Raw genomic sequence first — 22,857 nt, 5'->3', positions numbered from 1 at the left:
AAAAAATCTCAATCTTGTCAAATTGTTTTTATAAAATAAATATAACAAACCTTTTTTTTTTTTACTGCTTTACCTTCAAAGTTGTTTATGACTTTTACTTACATGCCTTCTTTCAACCACCTTTCAAAATAGATTTTGGTATTCTCTTGTGCATAGATAACCAAGAAAAATAATGTTTACCATTATGTTTCTGTTTCAAAAGGAAGAAGTGAACACTTATTTAATCCTACCCTTTATCTCAATTTAATAAAACATATGCACTGTACTTGCATAATAATAATAATGATAAAAGTAATAATGACAATTGTAAATAACAACTGGACATACAGCATCAGAATAATTACCAACTCTTTGCCAATAGATTCTTCCTAATCTGTGAGATTACCAACTCCTACAAGAACAACTCCTACAAGCCAGAAAAAAAAAATAATTTCAGCCCTACCATCACAAACAAAAGCACGTAGAATTAGCTAAAGTAGAAAAAATAAATATATACCATCAAACAGAGGATTAATATTTCTGAAAATCGCTTTCTGCCCACTGTTAAAAACGGTGGAGGATGTGTCATGATTTGGGCCTTTTTGCTTTGAAATGTACCAAAAAACATTGTTGGAAAGATACTTTTTAGACATAATGCGGTGGCCTTTTTTTTAGATAATTGAAACGTTGGTGTTCATTATGATCCAGAAATTGAATCACCTGGAAACCCCCCGAATATTCTCTGACCGTGTCCTGACAAGTCGGAGCAGATTAAGTTCCTGTGTGATGATTTAAAAACCAACTATCCTGAACATCCCTCAGTTTGAGACGTTGATGCTGCGCCGCTAACGTCACTGCAAATTAAAAACTGTGGAGATTCTTATGCTTGGAACCGGATAACTGAGCTAATGTGCAGTTTCAAATGTGTCAGGACAGCATTCCTCTGACTCATTATGTTACACATATTTCAGCCGATGACATAAACAGCTTCATTATCATTGATCTCATCAGTTTTTTCATTTATATCAAAAGAAACAAACAGGATTATGAGGTTTTCAGTTGCAAATTTTTACAAAAGTCTGTAGGATTTTGTGTAATGCATGCAGAGCCTTATTTGGGGAAAAAAAGGCAAAGCTACACTGAGAAATAAAACATCAAAAATCAAATTTTTTCTGTTTGCTGTTTCATTTGGAGTTGAAACTAAAAGTTTAAATGACCTTGCTCAACAGCCGCAACATTTCCTTTATTAGGCAACAGGTGGCTCGTCAATCCCATAATATCACATGAAAAACATGACAATTCAGAAGAAACATGACAATTCAGAAGAGCTGTGTGTTCCTCAAATGTTTTTTCCTCTTCGGCATCATTTTACATAAAGCGATTGTGTGAAATAGATAGATCCCAGAAGAACTTTTTTTTTTTTAATGCAATTGATTTGATGTGAAAGCAGTGAATAAAAAGAAGTACAAAGTTTAGAAAAGTCCTCGTGTGTTTTCTTATCTGGTGTTTTGACTTGCTCATTACAGGGATTGTGGAAAAATAGAAGGAATTAATGACGGTTCAGATTTTTTTTTCTTTCAGTATTCAAACGTGGTGGAAGAAAACAATCTAAATGAAATGTATAGGACTCTTTCTCCTTTTTCAACATAACATTACAAATCTTGCAGAGTAATCTTTCCTGTTTTTATCTGTGTTATTATCTTTTGGCTCCATTGTGTTACTGAATCTAGCAACAGCGTGAGTCAAGTATAAATCTTCCACCGTGTGAGTAACAGGGTTGAAGCAGGGCGGTGGTGAAAAAGTTATTTACAGTCCAGTTAGCTTCTGCACTTCATTTTCATTATTACCTCAACAGGCCATACTACCAACTCCTCTATTCAATAAATGGAAAACATCCTCTTTATTAGACTGTAATACAAGTCTTCTGTCAGAGGCGTGTTGAGAGCCACTGTAATACAGACTGCTAGTGGGGATTTGCTGAACAAACTTAGGTAATACAATATTTAAGTGTTTTATAAATTAATTTAATTAAATGTAGATAAACACCAGCACGTATTAAAACACCAATACTGCCATCTCAAAAGTAAACAATCACCTAAAAACAGTAAAGGGGATTAAAAAGACCGATAGCCTTAGCAAGCTAGCAGTATTGGTTAGCCTGGTAACTGAGGGCGACTGTTAGCAAATGTACCATATTATGTTTTATATAAGTTCTTCAGCAACTTGTCCCCTTTCAGAAATTCTTTACCACATTGCGTGAGACTAATTTTGAAACAATTACTGCTAATAAATGTTTCAGCTTTGTAGCTAAAGGCTAAACATTTTGTGTGCTAGTTAGCCATGTTTGTTTTGTGGTTTAAGGCTTGTAGGCCAGCTAAAGTCATACAACTAAAACCTTGAAATAAGTTGTGGTAGATACAGTATACTTTGAAAACTGGGTAAATAAAACTGAAGTTTACATGAAGAACTGATCATGTGCAGATGTTTTGTGAGGGTAATTTATGACATTATCATGGTTCTGAGGGTTTTAATAGCATTAGCGCTATGCTAGGTGTAGCCATAGATCATAAAATTAAACTTTCAATCCGTTTTATTTTCTCTTTGCTTAGTGATTTTTAAACTGACCAGGCATCACCACAACAGACAGTCAATAGTTTCAGTTGAGCTTGAAGTCTGGTTTCACTTTTAATGTGGTAGGACTTTATCATTAATATAGTTTTGCTGTGCTTAAACAGAGAAGTGAATGTCTAGCTCACAACTAAATTTGTGATGAACATTTTGGTTTGGGGTCAAAGACAACTTAAAATGAAAGTGCAATGTCAAAAGAATTTGCCACACTGTTGTCTTGTCATTGAGGGGAAGGCATTCTCTCACCAATACTTTAAATAACACTATAAAATTTGAGTTTTCTACATGTTATCAATTCAATTCAAAAATACATTATTTATCCCAAAGGCAATTTATACAAGTGTCTTCAAAGAGCTGTTGTGGATGATGAAGGATATCCAGTCCAGTCAGTCTGAACACTTTCTTTCTCTTATGATTGTAATTGTGTAAAAATAATAAAAACAACATAGAAAAGACCAATTTATTATTTATTAGGAAATAAAATCTTTACCAAAAAAAAATGAAAAAGGCACAAATCAGTTAATTATCAAACCTTGTACAATATTCATCAAAACAGACATGTCTATTTAAGCTCTAAAAACCCTGTAAGCCAACAAGAAAATATAAACACTGACCAGTGCCAGTGTTGGTCCATAATCATATTCAATTAAGGAAACATCCTCAAACATTCAGCTAAATAAACAAAACAATAAATCATACAAAAGGCATCTGAAAGTATAAAACATGTTAGAGAACTCTGGATAACACAAGCAATCACTGACATGACATAGTCATTACAAAGGAGAGACACCACTCAATGTGCCTTCCTCAACTTCCTCAATGGAAATTTCAGGACCTTGCCAGTTTTTGAGTGTTTAAGCACAATTACTGCTTTTACTCTCAACTATGGCTAACATGCATGCACAGAGTGCACCTAACAGCAATGCTCTGCAACAAAAAAATCAAAACAAGAAGCAGTGAAGTACTTTCAGTAACATTCAAAGAAATTAAGTGAAATTATGCTGTTTATATATACATATTTATGTTATTAATAGACTAAATCTTATAACATTCAGTACTCGATATGATGACAGTGAATTCAACTTTGGGTAATGAAGAAAAAGAAAGAAAGTACATTCACTTCTTCAAATATTTAAACTTTGTCCTGGAAGACGTCATCCAGCTGTTTTATCAACTCACCAGTACCAGTCTGAAGAATGGTTTGTCCTTACAGAAACCAGCTAACTCCACGTTAGCCAACTTAAACTGACCAGTTTCAGTTCCAGTCACCTACGGCAAGCTACATGGACACTTTCTGCATCTCCTACAGTGTCACAAATTATCAAAAGTTAAATCAGGAATCATGATATCTTACTTGATTCACTTAGTCAAAAATCCCTTTTTTTGGTGGGAAAGCTCTTCTAAAATGATAAATTGTACCGTTTCCAAACAATATCTGGTTCTGGATCCAACTGGCTGCCGAAGCCGGCTGAGTACCAACCCAGACCGACACCAGGGGAGCCTCATGGGGCCAATGCAAACCAGCTTTGTAAAGCTAAACAGATTCTCCTGATAAAAACCAATTGTTTCTTTTTTATTTATTTACTCTGCGGAGAAGATTTGGCCCAGTCGGCCAGATTTGCGAAGCGGACCTCCGGCATCATCCCAAAAGGGAGAGACTGGTTGACACAGCTGGCGTCTTGCCGCCTATGATCCATATTGTCGCCGTTGCTCATGGGGCGAGGCAGCAGGTTGGTGTACGTATTTCCCTGGCTCTCTCTTTGGGATTGCATCAGAGGGCTGCCGCCATCTTGTCCGACAGAAACCGGAGGCTCCTGCTTACACTGGAAGACTGGACCTCCAACAAGACCCTTCAGGAAATCCCCACTCGTCATGTCCTCTAGGAAGGGAAAAGAGCCCACGGCTTGGGACCCGTCTGCCGGTACAGACCCGTTATAGTTGCTGGTGTTGTTGTGGGCGTGTGGGACGGTACCGAAGCCTTGCCATGTGTTCTGGAAACCTTGACTCTGGTTGACCATTTGGTTCTGGGAATCAGAGTTTAGATCGTCTCTTTGATGATGCTGCTGCTGCTGCTGCTGCTGGAACAACAGCTGGGATTCGGACGGGTTCATCATATTCCCCGCAACAACCGTGTCCAAACACTGCAGATCCCTCATGGAGAGCTGAGGGAGGGCATTGTTCTCACAGCTGCCCGGGTCCAGTTTGTGCTGGTAACCAGTTCCACGACTCGGGTGGTGCTGCCTGCTGCTGTTTGGGTGGTTACCAACAGATACCGATGGGTTAATGGTGACCGTTTCCATCATGGGGGAGGGCGGATTGACCCACGGATGACTGAGCTGTACGTTATGAGCCTGTGATGTCATCATGGCGCTCGTGGCCTGGGCTGGCGGTTGGTAGGACTGGTTAAATACTGGAGTCTGCTGGGTCATGTGCGCCGCGGTCTGCCTCAGGTACATGGCACCGTGGTCTGGGCAAAAAGAAAAACCAGATTTTAGTTGATGTTTGTCTTTTATTGGCCTAAATAAGAGACAGGGTTCCAACACTTTTACCACAGTAACATTTTCAAGGTAACTTTGCCGCAGAAACAACACAAGTAAACTAAAAACACGTTTCACTGTTATATCATATAATTTACTTTTAATATTTTTGAGGTAATATTGGACACTCAACAGCAAGTGAACTAAAATAAAGCAAAATTTCATGTTTTGAAATTCCTCTCACAACCTGGTCTGAGAACAAAACCTTAATTTCACGAAAAAATCTTGCAATTTTAGTAACTTTGTATGATGGAGAACTAAGGCCAAACTAAGAATAAAACAAAATAATGAAAATAAATCTGTACCAGAATAAAGTCCTAATATTATGACTTAGTAATAAATAGTAATACTATTTATTGCTTATGAATAAAATACAATGTACTAATACTATGACTTGTAATTTTATTCTTTTTGTTTACTTAATGTTTATACTCCGATGTAGTTCAACATAAAAAAAAAATAAGACAATCAGTAAGTGAAACAATCCAAACAAATCATGTGAAAGTAAATTACCGTAATTCCTCAAATTAAATAAATGCAAATAAATAAAGAAATGAAAAATTCAGGCTAAGTTTTCTAATAATTTCTGTAATTCTGACCTAAAACAAGAGAAATTTAGTTTGATTTCACTTCAGATAATAAGAAAAACACTTATCTCTTTTTATTATGTGTATGAAAATATCTGGTTTCAACTGTAACGTTTTCCAAATTTAAGCTTTTAATGAAATGTTAATTGTAGTTCACTACAAAACAGTCACTTTCTGGTACTTTATGCAGATATGAAAACCTAGGAACCACCTGAATGAAATTCAAGCCTCTGTATGAAGACTGAATATAAAAGTAGTCACCTTTCCTCATGTGAGCCATTGGGCTGTGAGGCACAGCCTTCGGCCTGGGCATTTGAAGACCAGCCAAAGGACTTCCTAAAGATGGCAGAGAAAGTGAGAAACATGATTATTAATGAATTTAACTGGAGTGAAATCACTGCAGCAGATTACACAGGATCGCAGTTCATACCTGTGAGTCCCGATCTCTTAAACAAATCCTCTATTTTGCGTTTTTTCTCATTGTAGCCATAAGGGTCTAAAGAGGAGACAGAAGTTTTCATGAATAACGGAGTCTTGTTTAACAGAAGCAACGTGACGAGAGTTTCTTATCACCTTTGTTTTCGGGCAGATATCTGAAATCCATCGGTTCGCTGACTTCCTGGTCGGAGGGTCGGCGCAGCTGCATGTGCACGATGACCGACTCGGTTATGTTGGTGTGGAAGTACGGCGGCGTCTTGAACACGATCGCCACTTGACGATGAACGTCGGCTTGGGAAAAAGAACCTCTGGCCTCCCATCCATTGGAGGAGAAAAATCTCACCTCAATGTCATCTGTTGGGAAAAGAGATGATGGGATGATGGTAGCAATACATAATCCAGTCTATTCTTTCACAAAACCTAGTTTACTTTCTGAAACTTTCCCAAAAGTCATGTGGAAACTCTGCAAAAGCAACACCTAATTTCTAGCTCAGTTTTTGAAACTAGTTAGTAAATAAGTTCACTGAAGCCAATCTGCAGATTCTGAGTAAGATCCAGAAAGGTTCTGGGTAAGTTCAGGAAAGGTTCAGAAATTTAATTTCTGAAACATAACTTGTGCATTTTTTAATGTAGCCTGTAATTTTGCATTCATTCAGATACGTTTTTGAAAGCAACGTGCTATTTCTGTAAACATAACCATTAGATTCATGGTACGTTCTCTGAGTTACGAGAAAGTAGCTTGTATATTTAGATAAGTTACGAAAAGTAACCAGTAAGTTCTGGAAGGAAGGAAACTGAAGGTACATTTGAAAAAGTAACTTTAGTAAGTTTAGTTATTAAAACTTGCTAAGTTCTGAAAAGTGAACTCTAATTTCCGAGAAAGAACCAGTAAAGAACATACAAGATCAAATTAACTTTAAATTTCCAGAAAACAACTTAAGTTCTCAAGTTTCCAGAATGTAACACAAATTAGAACTAGAAACATGTAAGTTCAACGGTAAGCTACTGAAAAAACTGGCAAGTTCCCAGAAAGTAACGTGTTAGTTTAGTTAAGTAACTAGTAACTTTTCAAAAAGTAATATATAAGTTCAAGGAAAGAACTACTAAGTTCTGTAATGTAAGTTTGTGAAAACAGCTACTAAGTTCCCATAAAGTATCATAAGTTCAGAAAAAGAACTAGTAAGCTCTCTGACAATGAATTCCTGATAATAACTATTAAGTTACCAGAAAGTAACATAACTAGAAAGTTTTCCTAGTGTAACATATGCAACATAATATAACCTGCGAGTTTCTGGAAAGCAACCTATCGGTCCAGAGAGTTTAGGCTGTTATGTATTGCTACTGAAAACCAGAATCAAATGCAAAGAGATGGGCACAGATGGCAATGAAGAGCAGAATGAATCAGTGGATTTGAGAAATGGATGTGGAGAAAAGATGCAAAACAGAGCAGAAACATTAGAAATGCGACCAGCGGTTAAGATACACTGTTTAGGACTGTGGCAGTTTGTACCTTTTTGTACTTTGTCACACAGGAGGAAGATCTCGTCACCTCCTTTAACACTTCCGCTGTTCCTGTTGACCCGACAGATCCTCAGCTCAGCTGTGTTTGGAGCTCCTAATCACACAGAAACAAGAAAATATAACATGTCCGTACAGAACGCTCTAGCAGCCATTTATTTGTTGATATTTCTTGTCGACTTAGTTGAATCTGTTGAAAATTTGCTCCTCTGCTTTGAGGGAAGGCCTGATGGTTAACAGCTGAGATCTCAGCAAGTAAAGTCACATGTGTGCTTTGGGAAGAGGAAGTGCTCCATGGTAACGGTGTTGTTTGAGGGTTGGTGTGTATAAAGAACTTCCTCTTTCTGTATGTGAAACCATGTTGAGAAAAAATTGACTGGACACAAAGGTTTTGACACTCTTTAGGTGCAGCTTTTCGCCAGTCTCAGTGTTTGTGCATTGTAAATTTAGACATTGGGTGAAGTTTATTAATTTACTATAATATCTTGCTTTAATGTTAAACCTGACATGTACATCATTTTGCATTTCCCTACAACCAACTTCACCACTCAGCGCTGTTTAGCAGGATTTTTGGTGTGTTTGATGGAGTTCAGCGCACTCACTGTTATCGTAAATCGGGTTGGTGACGATGGGGTTGAGTCTTCGGTTGTAGTGGCCGGTTTCGTCCTGCAGGTAAACTTGGATGCACAGGCGGACGACGTTCAGGTCGTACTCCTCCGTCTGCATCAGCTGCTCTTTGGGCACTGAGACGACACAGACAAACACAAACTTAGAACCGACAGTCTTTAATAATCTACACCAAACATTCGGCGGTTCTCTGTATTTGAAACTTAAATTTTCAATTAAAGTACTTTTTAAGTTCTGGGTTTGGTCGGGAAAGCAATAAGTAACTTCCTGAAAATGCATCTATAGATTTTGGAAAATAAAACTTGAATTTCTGGTAAAGTAGCAGCAAACAAATACTTTAGAAATTTGTTATTTTCTTAAGTATGTTCTGATGATTAATCTTCAAAAATTGGTACGTTCTGCAAATTCTTTAAATATTAGAAGAACATTAAAATATGCAAATAAACAAATTGCTCTTATTGCCTAAAATTCAATAGCATAACATTTCTTTTGTGATCATTTTCAGCAAAAGATGCATCTGCAGCTAAAAAAAAAAAAAAAAAACGTCTAACATCAACATGTAAAAAGTTCAGTCCTTTCTGCTTGATTTATCCAAATCTGAACTATTTTTTGCTTTAAACAATTAATAACTGTATAGTTGATTTAATAGAAGTTTTTTTTATTACAGAATTTGAAACAGGTAAGTGGTTTTGAGTAGAACATATTTAGGGAACAATGTTTTTTTTTTTCTTAAATGCAAAGTGTATAGTTTGTATAGTTTTGGCTTAATTACTGCTCTTTTTCTGAATGTGGAAGCTCCAGTTAATGATGAATTCATTACTAAACTAGTTGACATTTCAATAATTGAATAACTGAGAGAAATCCGATTAGTAACCTGTAGAATATGTTCTGAGAAAGTAATCTGTAGTTTCTGACTGAAATACAGAAAAATAACTTGAAAATTAAAAAACATTAAAGTTCAAGGAAAACTGTGGAGTAATTATCTTTATGACTAAGATTACCACTTATAATAATAATAATAATCCTGCAAGATGTAAAAACATCTCTCGTTGAGGCCGTATAAATTTCAGATGCTCACCATACATCGCCTGCACACACACATCTACATGCCAGCATCACACATCCCACCTTCACTATCAACACACACACACACACACACACACACACACACACACACACACACACACACACACACACACACACACACACACACACACACACACACACACACACACACCTTGAAGGGAGAGCTCTCACTGAGAGACGCCCACGCAGCAACACCGACATCAGGCTTTCACATCTGCCTACTTTCTCTTCCTCCACCTCTCAATTTCTATTTCCTGCGCTCACAGCGAGGCCATCCCCGCCTACAACCCGTCACCACTGTGACGCCGTGCAACGTCACCTCAGAGTGGAAAAGAAGTGTCTGCGTGAGACGGTGAGCAAAAGATGAGGCTCCCTGCACGAGTGACCACAGTGGCTGTTGACGTGTGTGAAAGTGGTGGGACACGTCTTCTAAGACTTTCATAGCGCCTTTTTTTGTGCGTTTTGGCTGCAAGGTTGCAAGGTTTTTGAAGATTCCTGCAGCTATCTAACAGTTAAACACTTCACTGGCACTCTGGACACTTTCAGCGCAAAAGCTGAGCTCCGTCTTTCTCAGGCCTGTTGTGTTTTGCTCACCTCAACGTTAATCTGTTTGCAGAGAGAAAAAGAAGAACGGAGAAAATGTCTGCTGGCAATCAGGCGTCCTCGGTTACAATCAAACATCAATACTTTTTGAGGCTGACGTGAAGATTTGCCCTTTTGATTAAAGCTGTTTGATTAACAGACTCTCAAACCTTCAGACCAACCCCAAATCCAACAGCTCATTGAACCCTTTTTGGCAGCAACTACTTAAAAATAGATGTAAGACATTAGAGTTGTAACTAAATCATTCTTTAATTCAACGATTCTTTTATTTTTTAGGGATTTTATCGCAGATTTGCTGCTGTATTTGACCCGGTTTGAGCCAATGACCAGCATTCCCCATATTGTAAGTTAAAATGTCTTATTCCACTGGGAGATTATTTAACTCATTACTAGCACTCGTTAGTCAATATTAAGAAATTATTGACTTGAAATAAGCTCCTGGATTATGATGAAACATTACTTGCAAACGCATCTGTTTTAGTTCCATTTTGGATTCAGATTATTATGCTCCTCAAAAGCAACTGTCTTCTTCCAGTAGTCAACAACGGAAATTTATTTGCTAAACGCCATTAGTTATACTCATACAAAGGGAAGGTTTTTCAAATGCAAAGCTGCACACGCGTATTTGCACACGTTTATTTCCTGGACATTAACTTAGAGGTGCACCGCGGTGTGCAGCAGCAGCAGCAGCTCTTACTCAGATTTATGTCGGGCCATCAGGTTCGTGTGCTTGTAGGTGGCAGACACACAAGCACAGAGTGGAGAAACTGAAGGAGGGAGAAATTAAACGGAGATGGAACTACAGACGGAACAATCTGGGCTGATCGCTGCATGCAAAAGTATTGGTGTAGTGCGCTGATCGAGGAAGCCGCTGGACAGGTGCACGAAAGTGGGTCGTAGGTGGCTGCAGTGGGGAGTGTTGGTGTGTGTGTGTGTGTGGTGGAAAAGAAAGCGGGCCGCTATTAGCCGACGTCCTGGGTTGCATTAAGTTTGCAGCCGGGTTGTACGGAGATGATGCTGCCGCGGGAGGAATGGGGGGCAACACCGGCGGATTGGGGCGGGTGTTAATCTGCTGTGGGGCACAAGTGGTTAGCGTGACTGTGGGAGACGAGTGTGAGAGCGAAAAAGAAGTGTAGGCAGGTGCCAGGTCTCACCACAAAGTGTCTCCACTGCGTGACTCACAATTTCTCCACCTTTTAGGATTTGCAACATTGCGTTTCTGTCTGAAGTAACCGTTACTAGGATGTGTGCAATAGCACATATCCTAGTATAATGCTCAATTTCTCCCCCTTTTTTTGGTAGCTAAAATTATTTAATTTAATTTTATTTTTGCGCAAAAATAAAATGAAATAATTTTATTCATACAACTAATTAAACCCGAGCGCAATGAGGATAGCGCGCCAACGACAGGTTTACGCAGGCAACGCGCCCCGCATGCGCAGAAGAAGAACGTTGACGTCACGCAGCAGCGCACTATTTACGGAAGTGACAACGGTCGGCGCAGTTTACGGATCGATTAATTAGCAATAGAGCTGACAGAATGGACACTAAATCACAGCAAGAGGAAGGGAACTAATAAAAGAAAGTATAACTAATTACAACGGTGGAGCATTGACAGACATTTTTGTAGAGAAGTAATTTTGGATCCATAATCGGAACTATTCGGAGGGATGTGATGAGCTTCAGTGACTCAGATCTCTCTCATAAATTCATGATCACAACTTTCAGCCATTATTTATGTCCCAATTTACAGAATCTGGCCTTTTCTGGCGTGGCATCAACAACGTAAAAGTGGATAAAAAGCAGCATTGTTTGGACCACGATGGCTTTAGAAACTATCCAAATGTGCACCACATAATGGGAGTGGCACAGGTCGGACTTTTATTGGTAAACTATTGGAATTTGCAGTGAAAAATTATGGTTGCATTTCCCTGCTGTGTGAACACAGTCACAGTACAAATACACAGAGGAAAGTATTGTGGGGATGATTAATTATTAAGAGAAATAAAAAAGGGAAAACGCTTTCCACCAGCATCCGTGTCTTAGTTTCATATGATAACCCCCAGCAGTGTTGCAATGTTGCACCATCCATGTCTGCACAGGATAGACGAATTCAGAAACATGTCAGGCAGACGTCATTAAGTCAAAGTAGGGTAGCCTCCTCTAACATATCTGACAGCAAAACACAGAGATTCCCTTCGCATGGTTTCTGTTCGGCCTCCTCGTCGTTACCCAAATGCCACCGTGGAACATTTTTCAGCCACGATAAGGCACCTTGTACTCATAGCTGCAGAGTCAATGCTGTGCACATTTCTAGCGGCTTTACAACCGCCAGGCACAAAGTAGTTTATAGGTTTATCAAACAACCTGCATATAATTTCATTTTGTTTTTATTGCCTTAATAAGCAAAACAGCCTTGTGAGAGTTAGACTAACTGTTCTTTTACAATCCAGAGTCAAAGTTACCTTAAGGACATGGTACTAACTGTCAAGAATAATGATGGCAGGATGATGCTGTGGGTCTGTTTCCTGGTTATATGGACTAATTCTGGTTGCATATTTAATTTCTGTAGGTTAAATTTCTGGCACAAACAGATTTCAGATTTAATCCAAAAAGTAAGAGCAAGAAACAGCCTCACATCATGATGCTGCCCCCACCATGCTTGACAGTTGACAGTCTTATTATTGTCGTTTCCAATAACTTTTGCACTCCGGTCTTGTTCCTTTAAAATCCCAACAGTCGTATGTTGTCTTACTATTCCACCCTAACAAAATAACTCAAATAAAATCACTAAAATTCCAAAATTTATATAAAAAACATGATTAGTGTATGTAAACCTTTAAAGATCTTTGGTAAAACATCAAACTACAGCATCAGACCACCCTTCTTCGACCCTATTTGATGTTTGTTTTTCAATAAGTTAAAGGTTTTGAGGTTGTAACCACATGCATTCGTTTCAATAACTAAGAACTTTTCTTCAAAACTCATTCCTGTCTTGTGCTACAGGAGTGAGTATTGGCAGGTGCGCCACCACACAACCACAATGAACTGAAGACAAACAGCAATACAGAAACAAATTACTGCGTCACAGCAACACAGGTGTCATCATAAATGTGTCATCTGCTGAACACGTGGTGATCCAAGTTTATAAACAATTAATTAGTGATTAATCATTTATTAAATTAAAATGAGATCCCAATTGATTGACTGATAATGCTTGGTTAGACCTTTTTACTTAGTATTGCAGTTTGGCCTCCATCCAGCAGAGGGCACCGCTCTAAAGTGGAACCAGATATATAAACAAAGATGGCGGAAAAAGAACGCCGTATTTGAGAATGGCGTTTCGAAATATGAACACAGGTCACACTGCAGGAGAACCCATCACAAAAACACAATTTATGGATGAAAATCAGAACTAAATTAATACATTTTCCTATGTGAGAGCTATGAAAGTTTAGAACGTGCAGAAGCGTAATAAAGCAAAAGCCCACGGATAATCAGCGGCTGAAGGGGTGAGCAGGTTTGTTTACGAGCGTAAAGATGGTAAAAAGAAACGTGTTGGCCATGAGGGGTGGGGATCGTCATATCTTCCCTCGACACAGGAAGCAGCTGAGTTTCAAAGCAGAAGTGCTTTAAGTAGCAGGTCTTTGACTTCCAGCTGCCCGTTATGCTCTGCTGCAGCTACGCATGTACAAGCTTCAGGTTTATCAAAAATCAAGTCCCAATCAACACCAGGAAAGATTTTACACAACATAGAGTTACAATGAGCTTTTAAAAATCAAGAAAATATAAACAACACTTTAACTACTGTTGTGCATGGTGGAGGCAGAATTATGCTGTGGGGCGGTTTTGATTCCAGTTATTCTGGTGTACCACACAAGTATTGGCTCCAAAATATACATTAATTTAAGTAAATGATTTAAAACATTGCTGCTCAAATATCTAAGAAGGTATTTGCATAAGTTGTGAAATTCTTTTAGAGCCATTTTGTGACAACAGCAGCACTTTAGATTCAGATTCAGGCTCAGATTAGCTTTACTTTGGTAAATTTACAACATAACAAAAAAACAATTAAACCCTATTTTACAAACTTTAATGCACATTATTCTGATCTTTTAGCCACAATGGCAAGAATTGCTTGGAGGAGTCAATGCAAGGTTTTCAAATCTAATCATAATGGGGAAAAAATTTATTTTCTACCAATGCTACCAATGCTACTGCTACTGTCATGCAATAATGGTATTGTATGAAAAAAGATAAGACAGTTGGATTATTGGATCATGGAAATAATAACCTGCTATAGGAAGTTACAGTCAGCTACAGGCTGAACTAGTAAGAGTGCTGAAGGTGCTGAAGTTTTCATTTGTATTGCAAGAGCAACATGTGTCACGGTTTCATATGTTCAGGAGCCGTGAAAGTCGTGAGACATTAGATATGAGGATTATTACAGATTTAGAGGCAATGAATCAAACCAAGAGAGCAAAACAAAAGCATGTCTTAAATGTGTACTTTAGTTGAAACTAGATACAGAAGTATTACACATATCTGACATCTGTGACAAACAATGCTGGGTAGAGGACCCAAAAATTGTACTCAAATTTACAATCATTTATAAAAGTAACAAAAAATAACAAAATGAGGCAAAAGAAAATTTTTCCAAATCAGTTTCTTTCAATAAAGAACTTAAAACTTTAACAAAAACTGTCTTTAATTGGTGAATGTTTGGTTCAAATATGTTTGTTTTTCATTCAGTGGATAGAAAAATCCTGAATTTTTACTTCATATTAAAATTACTCAAGTAAAAGTAAAAAAAGTACAGTAAAGTAGAAGTACATTTTTCCACAGAAAGCTAAAAAAGTAAATGCAACTGAGTAAAATTAACGCGTTACTAACCAACTCTGATGACAAAAACCAAAAGGTTTAAAGCGTATATGTCTAAATTAAAGCTGAACACAAACCTCCTATTTAGCAGTCGTGTTTTACAGACCTGTAAAGCTCCCTACCCGACATTTATCATCGTCTCTGAGAGCTGGGGAAGCCCCTCGCTTCAACCCTCCCTCTTTTAATGAATCCTGCATTCCCAGCTCTCACGTGGCCTCCTGCACTGATCTGAATTGAGCAACTGTGACCAAGAATGGGGAAGTAGCTCAACGCCTGTTTGTACACGAGAACTGCTGCGTGTCTGCTCGGGAGGACCGCAGAATGAAAGAAGCACATAAAGGAAATGGCGACAGTGTAGATAGCACGGCGGAGGCAAGGCAGCGGATTTTCGACTCGATGGCAGGAAAATCTGCTCAGTTGCCTGAGAACTGGGTCAACCAAGTTCTCGTTTGAAAACACTTCTCGTGAATTGTTTTGAACACCTTACTCGGTAGCGAAAGCAGGAAAACCAGAAGCAACGACCAGAAGAGCTCAAAGATTCACTTTTAATTTAGTAGATAAAAGTCTGTGGATTCTACACTGGGGATGAAGCATTACTTTAAATCAGCTTAAACTATTAATTTTCTAGTGCAAATATCTTAGTACACTTGAAATAAGACAAAACTTACAAGTAACTTTTCAACAATTTATAGGAGTTTGCTTTAAGTCAATAACCCCTTCATATAGATGAAAAATTACTATTTTTTTCACTTATTACATGGAAAAATGTCTTATTATATGTGAAAAAAACAGCAAGTTTTTCTAGTATTTTTTATTAATATAAAGGATTTCTTGACTAAAACAAACTTTTATGAAAAGCTACTTGTGAGTCGGTTTTATCTAAGATATTTGCACTAAAAATTAGATAAAATGCTTGGCAGGATTTTGTGTTTTTGCATCATAAAAAAGTTTTGTGGCACTGATGTAAGCAGATTGGAGTAAATAAATCTGAGAATGATTGAAACCTTGTAGAACCACTTTTACCAACAATAACCTTTTGGTCGTGTTTTTAACACGGCTTCAGTCAGTTCAGGTTTACAGATATTAATTTGTTCAGTAGCGGCTAGCTGTTAACTTCCCTCATTTTGTTTGGAAATGCAAAAGTAGCTTCCCACACAAAACTTTTTTTTAAATTACATAAATATTCTAATTTATTTCTTGTTTTTGTAAGCTTTTTGGTTACATTTGAATATTCCAAGTTTGATAATAATAATAATAAAAAAATAGATCAGCGTTATTATGTTTTAGCATGTAAAACCTTTACACACTTTTCAATCACAGCTACATCTGTTAGCCAACATTAGCCACCAGTCCAACAACAGCAAATAAACCACTAACAGTTTTGGATAGTCGTTTTGTATGCTTAAAAATAGGACATAATAGGTAGAAATGATATAATATTTATTTTCTTTTGCTAATGTAAAAAAGAAAAAAGAAAATTACAAGGTTTTGGACAGCATAGCTTAGCATGAGTCCTGATTTTAGTGTTAGACTAATTAAACATTTATAGTTTGTACCATTCAAGCTCCGTTAGTACTTTGTAAAACAGTTTGTCTATTTTGTGTTGTTGAATGTAAATTTTTCTAAATGCTTGATTTGTTGCTAATAGCTAAATAGCTAACAGCTAAAGCAGTTAGCCTCTTATTTCTGACCCATGAAAGATCAGGGTTTCAAGCTTATAATCAAAGCAGTGTGCAAAGAAAACTTAGTAGCCACTGTTGTAACTCTTAAGATTTGACAGATTTCAGAATGCATCACGTCACAAACGTCACACAGAGAACGACGAATATTAAGCTAGCGCGGCCGTTAACTCTTTCATACATTTGGACTCTAAGAGCGAAGAGGGAGCTCTGCAGTTGGAACCGCATCTGAAAAACGATCTCAAACTAAATTGTTGAGCTAATGATTAGAAAAACTTTTTTTTTTAGCAAAATGACCAAGCTAACTACTGCTAGCAACACTAGCAATAGCAATGGCAATGGAATTATGCCTTTCGATTGCATCCAGTTAATTTTCAAACTTGAAAATCTAATTATTTCCAACTACAAATGGAGTATGTAGTTTTACAATTCCAGCGATTACGCCAGAAAAATCTCTTAGCAGTTAGAGATAGCACAAGCTAGCACAAGCTAACAACCAAATCGGTTGTTAGCACAAGCTAACAACCAAATCCTGTTTTCAAATTCTGTTGTGACAAACGTTTACTGCTGAAAACTGGTCAGTGAAGGTTAGAACTTCGTATCGACTCCTGTTACTTCAAAACCAAGTTCCTTCAATGGTAAGAACAAAGGATGAACTGGTTACTGTCCTAGGAAGAGCAAATGAGATTATCATAGAGCTATTTTCAGGAGAGGATTACGATACGTTTGATTCTCAGAAGTGAGTTCTGACAGAAGGGTTTTTTTTTCAGACTTTCTGGACAATTTGTGTTTCTGGACAATAATCTCTAAGCACAGCATAACAAGATCTGTTATGGTTTGGATAAACAGGCAACTCCTCAGATCTGACCTTTGGGACACATTTTATTAGTTTTATCAAGTCCCTAGCTAATTGTTTTTGGCTTGCTATTGGAGAAACAAAAGATTTAAAAATTTGTGATCAGGCCTGGTGACATGTTCCCAAAATAAGGACAAACAGGAAACAGAAAAAACAAGCTTTGCCCAACTGATTACATTCTGAATTTTCTGCAAAGGTTTTTGTTTCGTATTTTCTCAACACGCACAGAAAAGAGGCACATCGGTTTAACTTTGTGTCATTTTTCTTTCCAATTTGTGAGTGAGAATCTACAAAAACTTCCAAAGATCTCTAGAGAGCCAACAACAGTAAGGTCTTCCTTTCCTTCTTCTTCTGATTTAAAACAGAGAAACTGTTTTAAAGACATCTACATATCTTGCAAAGATCTAAACTCACATTTTTAATAAACACTTTACAAAAGACTTTCAATACTCGAAACGTCCATTTAATTAGTATTAGTTTTTATGTTTGTTGTTTCATTGTTAAATAATATTACAAAATTAAGACAGTGGAAAATACAAAATACAACCAAAAACATTTCAAAACGATCAGTTTCTCTGATTTTACTATTTATAGGTTTATGTTTGAGTAAAGCAAACATTGTTCTTTTACTTTATGAATTACTGACAACATGCCTGTAAAATTACAAACAAAAATTTTGTGTTTATTTGAAGAAAATGAGAAATGGTCAAAATAACAAAGCAGATGCAATAGTTTCAGACAAGTTCATATTCACTTATGAACTTGTTACTAATGTTTTAACTCGGGAAGAGATCAGAAATCAATACTTGGTGGAATAACCAGGAGGTTAACCCTTAATTATGTGTTGCAATTATTGTAAATAAATCAATTTTTGATAAATACTAAATGTTTAAAATGTGTGCATTACTCCATTGTGTCAGTTTCTGCAGAGAAAAGCGAACTGAGAGAGGTTCAGCGTAGAAACACGACTCACCATTGAAGGGGTTGATGCCTCTGGTGATCCTCTGAAGGATGGCGTCCTTTACTTCCCTTCTCCTCACGCACTGGATGCCCAGATTCTGGAAACTGTCAAAAACGCAACAATTAAGAAACAGTTGCTGCAAAATCTTGAATTTATAATAGACAACGCTGATTGGACCACACCTGAGTGACGCAAGATTTTAAAAAACAAAATAGAAAACACAACAATACAACACGATGACGCAAATCGTCTCACCTGTCCGGTAGAATCGGTGTGTCATGTTCCAACAAATATTCCACACACATTCAAATATTCACCAGGGATTTGGAGTCACTACAGAAGTTATGCATTTTTTTATAAAATGAACTCTGAGAGGGATATACAAATTTCTTGCACTAAAACATCCTGACTCATTCACACCCTCACACACGCTCCAGTACTCGCACACAAACTTTGTTTTCTCTCTCTGAAGCACGGCAAATAAGGATGATGTCACTCGGGGAATTCCCATATTGCCATCTTCATCACAGACATGGGTTTGATAAATATGCTTTGTGTGTGTGTCGAAATGCGAGTTTGCCGTGTAATCTGCTGTACGGGTTTGTTTTGATGCAGCCAGGAGCGCTTCGGTTTGCATGGCGAGCCGTTTTGAAACCGATTAACAATCCAAATGCTGCTGAAAGGGAGCAAATCTGGAATGTGGCGATGTGTTTACACGGCGCCAAAGAGAAAGTGATTGTTTCTGCGACTGAGCGCTGATGAAGAGCGAGACTGAAGCCGGAGGTGGACTCACGCTATCACTCTGCGGTCGGGGCCGAACTCGGCCTCATAGAACCCGTCTTTGCAGTCCTTCCCCACCAGGTCGTGCGGATGCGGACGGTATGGCTCATTCTTCGTCACCAGGTAGACGCGGACCTTGCCCTTTCCGCAGTAGTTCAGGATCTGCAGAAGCAAATCAAAGCTTCCTGAGATCTGCGAGCGACTTGTAGAGAAACTCTGGTGCAGAGTGGTGGCTGACCTGCAGGCTGGGATAAGTCCTGTTGTTGTCGGAGCTCTTTTCACCAGGGATGCTCCCGGCAGAGCGGCCCTCGCATTTGTACCGGAAGCGCATCCCCCTCTGCTTAGGTTGCTCAAAGATCTGGACTGTTGGCTCAGCCACTGAAATGAGGAAAGAGGAAGAAATCTGAGTGACTTTTTCCTCTCCTGTTGGAGGAACTGACTCTGCATTACATTCAGTTTGATTGGGGACAAAAATTGCAACATTTGTTCCATTTTCTGGTGCGGTTCGCTTTCACACTGAGCAGTTTGAAAAACCTGTTCACCAGCCTGGTGGCGCTGCACCAATAACTGCAGAAGGAAACGATATGAAGACATTGAGCGCAACTTCCCTCTTCACGTAATGTAAACAAAACGGAGCAGCGTCAGATTTTAGCAGTTGTAGGATTTCGACCCATTTCACCCTTTGTTCTGGTTGTATTTACCAAGAATGCCCTGCGCTGCAGTCCGCTTCCTGCTTTTGGAGCGGCTTCTGGTTCACTTGGTGTTCATATTTGGTTTTGAACCGGACCAGAATCCACTTAAACCGAACTGAAACCTTCCTTTGTAGGCAGACCAGAGTTAGATTGTTTGGCCCAAAGTCCAATTCACCAAACAAACTAAACTTTTTACACAAATGAACTACAGTTTGATTTAAAGTGAACTAAGTAAAGTTAGTGTGAATGAACCCTAAGACTGCGCCTCATTGAATTGATCTAATTTATACAAATTTTACAAACTTTTGTAGCTGATTATTAGATGGATAGACAAATGGACAACAGTACAAATATGAGAATACAAGGTTTGTATTTTAGGAAAACATGTTTTCCTAAAATATCAGATTTTTTTGGGGCACACACTAATATTGTGAAAAAAAAAAACTCTTCTCAAAGAACCCAACTTCAGCAGATTAAGCCATTTCTTCCATTAATCATGATGGGCAATGATCACATCCCCTTCTCCAACATCTCTCTGTCTAACCATAGCAACTGACAGAGATTTAAAAAGAAACTGCAAAAGCAAATGAGGTGGATTAGCAGTGATGGCGTCTTCCAGGACGTGGAATATCGTCTCTGTTGTAAAGATACTGAGCTGTTAGCATTTCAAACAGCAACAATCTTCAGTCAGAGGCCTCTTCAGAATCACTGCAGGACTGACTGTTACTGGAGCATCATCACCATCCAGAACGGATTAAGTCAATGTTTAATTTCCCTTTTGGGTAAATATGTACTTTTTAGATGTTTTTTTTAAAAAGGTTAAATTTTGATTGAATTTGAAAATCTCAACTTGAAAGTTTTAACTCAAATGTTGCATTTCACACAACAACAAGAACACAGCTGCAGACAATATCAATTCGTTTTAGCTGCTTTAGTTTCAGGGTTCAAATAACAGCTTACAGGTTGTCACAAAAGTTTATTTTTTTTATGACAGGTTTGATTAAAGATAAGAAAAAAAGCACAATTAAACTCTGGTTTTTGCAATTCTGGACGGATTTAGAAACGCTCACCACCATTTTTGCACAACTAAATTGAATAAACAGGCTTCTTTGCGGCTGCAAATCAAGAAACCGGAGCTCACTAACAAGTCAAACCTCATCCGTGTTGAAAAGAAATGGCATTTTTTTTACTCCTCTGCTTTGAAACAAAACTGACTGCACATGACACCCGTGTGAGAACGGAACCAAAACTGATCTGAGAAGCATTTTCTGTTCTTCACATATTACACTGATACAACCATACTAAGACTCTAAAAACCCAGTTTGACATGACAGCGGAGTGACTCTTTCCACCAAAAGGAAACAGATGCTTTTCAAACCAGCACAACAACAAATAGACACTTTTTAAAATTTGTTTTAAAAAAAACAAAACAAAACGATGGCATAAAAAAACCAGCTTGTTCTACAGGTACACAGCTGATCCTGCAGCTTAAATCCACCTAACCAAACATAAACGCATAAAATGATAAGCAGTGAAAGAAAAGCACTGGCCATCACAAAAAACAAGCAGAGTCTGAAAAAAAGTAATCCCTGCCAGTAAAACAAAAGAGGAAGTGAAATGACAGATTCTATAAATATAGATTGTTTTTTTAATACTTGCTGGTGGGAGAAAAACAGCAGCTTTTAAAGATAAAAATAATAAAAAGCAATAACACATTTAAATAAAATGGACTTACTGAGGTGTGGATCACCCTCTCGAATGGAGGGCATTAGAACTGAGGAGGGAAAATGTGAGATTTAGGGTCAAATATTTAAAAAGTAGTACCAATAACATTTGATTCAGCGCAGATTTTGTTAGCTTAAATAAAATAAACAGACTGCAGCAAAGCAGCAACTGCAAAAAAAATTATTATTTGTATCTAATTCTTCAGTTAAGACACATTTAACTTTTCCAGTTAGTATTATTTCAGTTTTTGCTATAAATTACTTCGCTATGTTTCCACAAGTTCTTCCCATTTTAGTGAATAAACCCTGGCGCTACTCACCGTCCATGGTGCGAACTAGTTTCCTACTCTTGAGTCGTGTTCTCCGGGTCGTGTTCCGTCGGAAAGACGCGGACTGAATGAGTGAGAGTGACTGAGCTCCACCAGTTTATGTTTTTCACCAAGAGATCCAGTAGGTGGGAATTCCCCTCCTCCGTCACAGATTTTTCCCAATGGACCAATCAGAAGCCTTGAAAGGCTCTGGAGAGGCGGGGCCTCGCCGTAGTGCAGGATGCTACTCGCTAGCTTGCTAGCACTTCCGTATCACTGAGCGACGATGACGAAAGGTTTTGAAACACCCCCGGTCCTAAATATGTCCGGATTACAAATCCGTATATAAAACTCACAGTTTTAAAGAAGTTAAAATATTTTTAAAAAGTAAATTTATTTCAGAAACTGTATCTCTAAGTGAAACACATTGTACAGGTGGGTATGATTCTAAAACCATATTTAAAATTTACATTTTGCATCATCCTAAACCATAAAAAATACAAATGTAGCCTCAAAAGTTTAAGTGTTATGTTTACATTTACCATTTATGTTTAGGGTAAATTTGACCCGTTTCAATTTTCGATTTGACCAAAGTGCAGGTTATATTTATTTTTTTTCCATGAAAGTTTGTGACTTTTCCTCATCTGGGGTCATAAACTTATGAGTAAAATCCAGAGTCTTTGATGTGTTGAGGAGTGTCTGCACACAATTTGTGTTCAAAGATGATGTTGGGGGTCATTTTGACCCAGACATAAAGTAGCCGTTTAAATACATAATAAACAGGCCTCTTTGGTTTTGATTGCCTCAGAATAGCTATTGAGAACCAGGTGTGTGTGGAGGAGGGACTTCCCCTTCCCTCTTCTTGTCACTTTTACATGCCCTGTCTTTGATAGATACATCCAAAATGAGCTCCAGAAGATTTACAGCTGAAGAAGCTTCATTGAAGATTTTGAATTGGGATAGCGATGTCGAT

General features: G+C 37.9%; 1 protein-coding gene across 1 annotated transcript; it reads right to left on the bottom strand.

The window, feature by feature from the left end:
• Window positions 1–3,060: 3,060 nt before the first annotated feature.
• On the bottom strand, window positions 3,061–22,016 carry rel (v-rel avian reticuloendotheliosis viral oncogene homolog). The gene is made up of 11 exons (XM_055030261.1): window positions 21,897–22,016; window positions 21,588–21,626; window positions 19,399–19,538; window positions 19,174–19,322; window positions 18,393–18,484; window positions 8,290–8,430; window positions 7,680–7,784; window positions 6,305–6,523; window positions 6,162–6,227; window positions 5,993–6,067; window positions 3,061–5,074 (listed from the first exon to the last, which is right to left on the bottom strand). The coding sequence occupies exons 1-11, from the start codon at window positions 21,901–21,903 to the stop codon at window positions 4,185–4,187; spliced, it is 1,923 nt and encodes a 640-aa protein (XP_054886236.1). The 5' UTR covers window positions 21,904–22,016; the 3' UTR covers window positions 3,061–4,184.
• Window positions 22,017–22,857: the final 841 nt, after the last annotated feature.

Source organism: Poeciliopsis prolifica, unplaced genomic scaffold (assembly GCF_027474105.1).
Source record: "Poeciliopsis prolifica strain line A6 unplaced genomic scaffold, Auburn_PproV2 SCAFFOLD005, whole genome shotgun sequence".
In the NCBI taxonomy this organism is placed as follows: domain Eukaryota; kingdom Metazoa; phylum Chordata; class Actinopteri; order Cyprinodontiformes; family Poeciliidae; genus Poeciliopsis; species Poeciliopsis prolifica.
Note: the sequence above shows the minus strand (reverse complement) of the source record. Positions and strands in the feature narration are given on the sequence as shown.

Bases quoted from the DNA above. Each gene is read 5' to 3' on its own strand.
- rel (XM_055030261.1), bottom strand. The intron at 6,068-6,161 runs GTATGAACTGCG...TGCCATCTTTAG, and splicing joins TAAGAGATCGGGACTCACAG to GAAGTCCTTTGGCTGGTCTT. The intron at 5,075-5,992 runs GTGACTACTTTT...CTTTTTGCCCAG, and splicing joins AATGGCTCACATGAGGAAAG to ACCACGGTGCCATGTACCTG.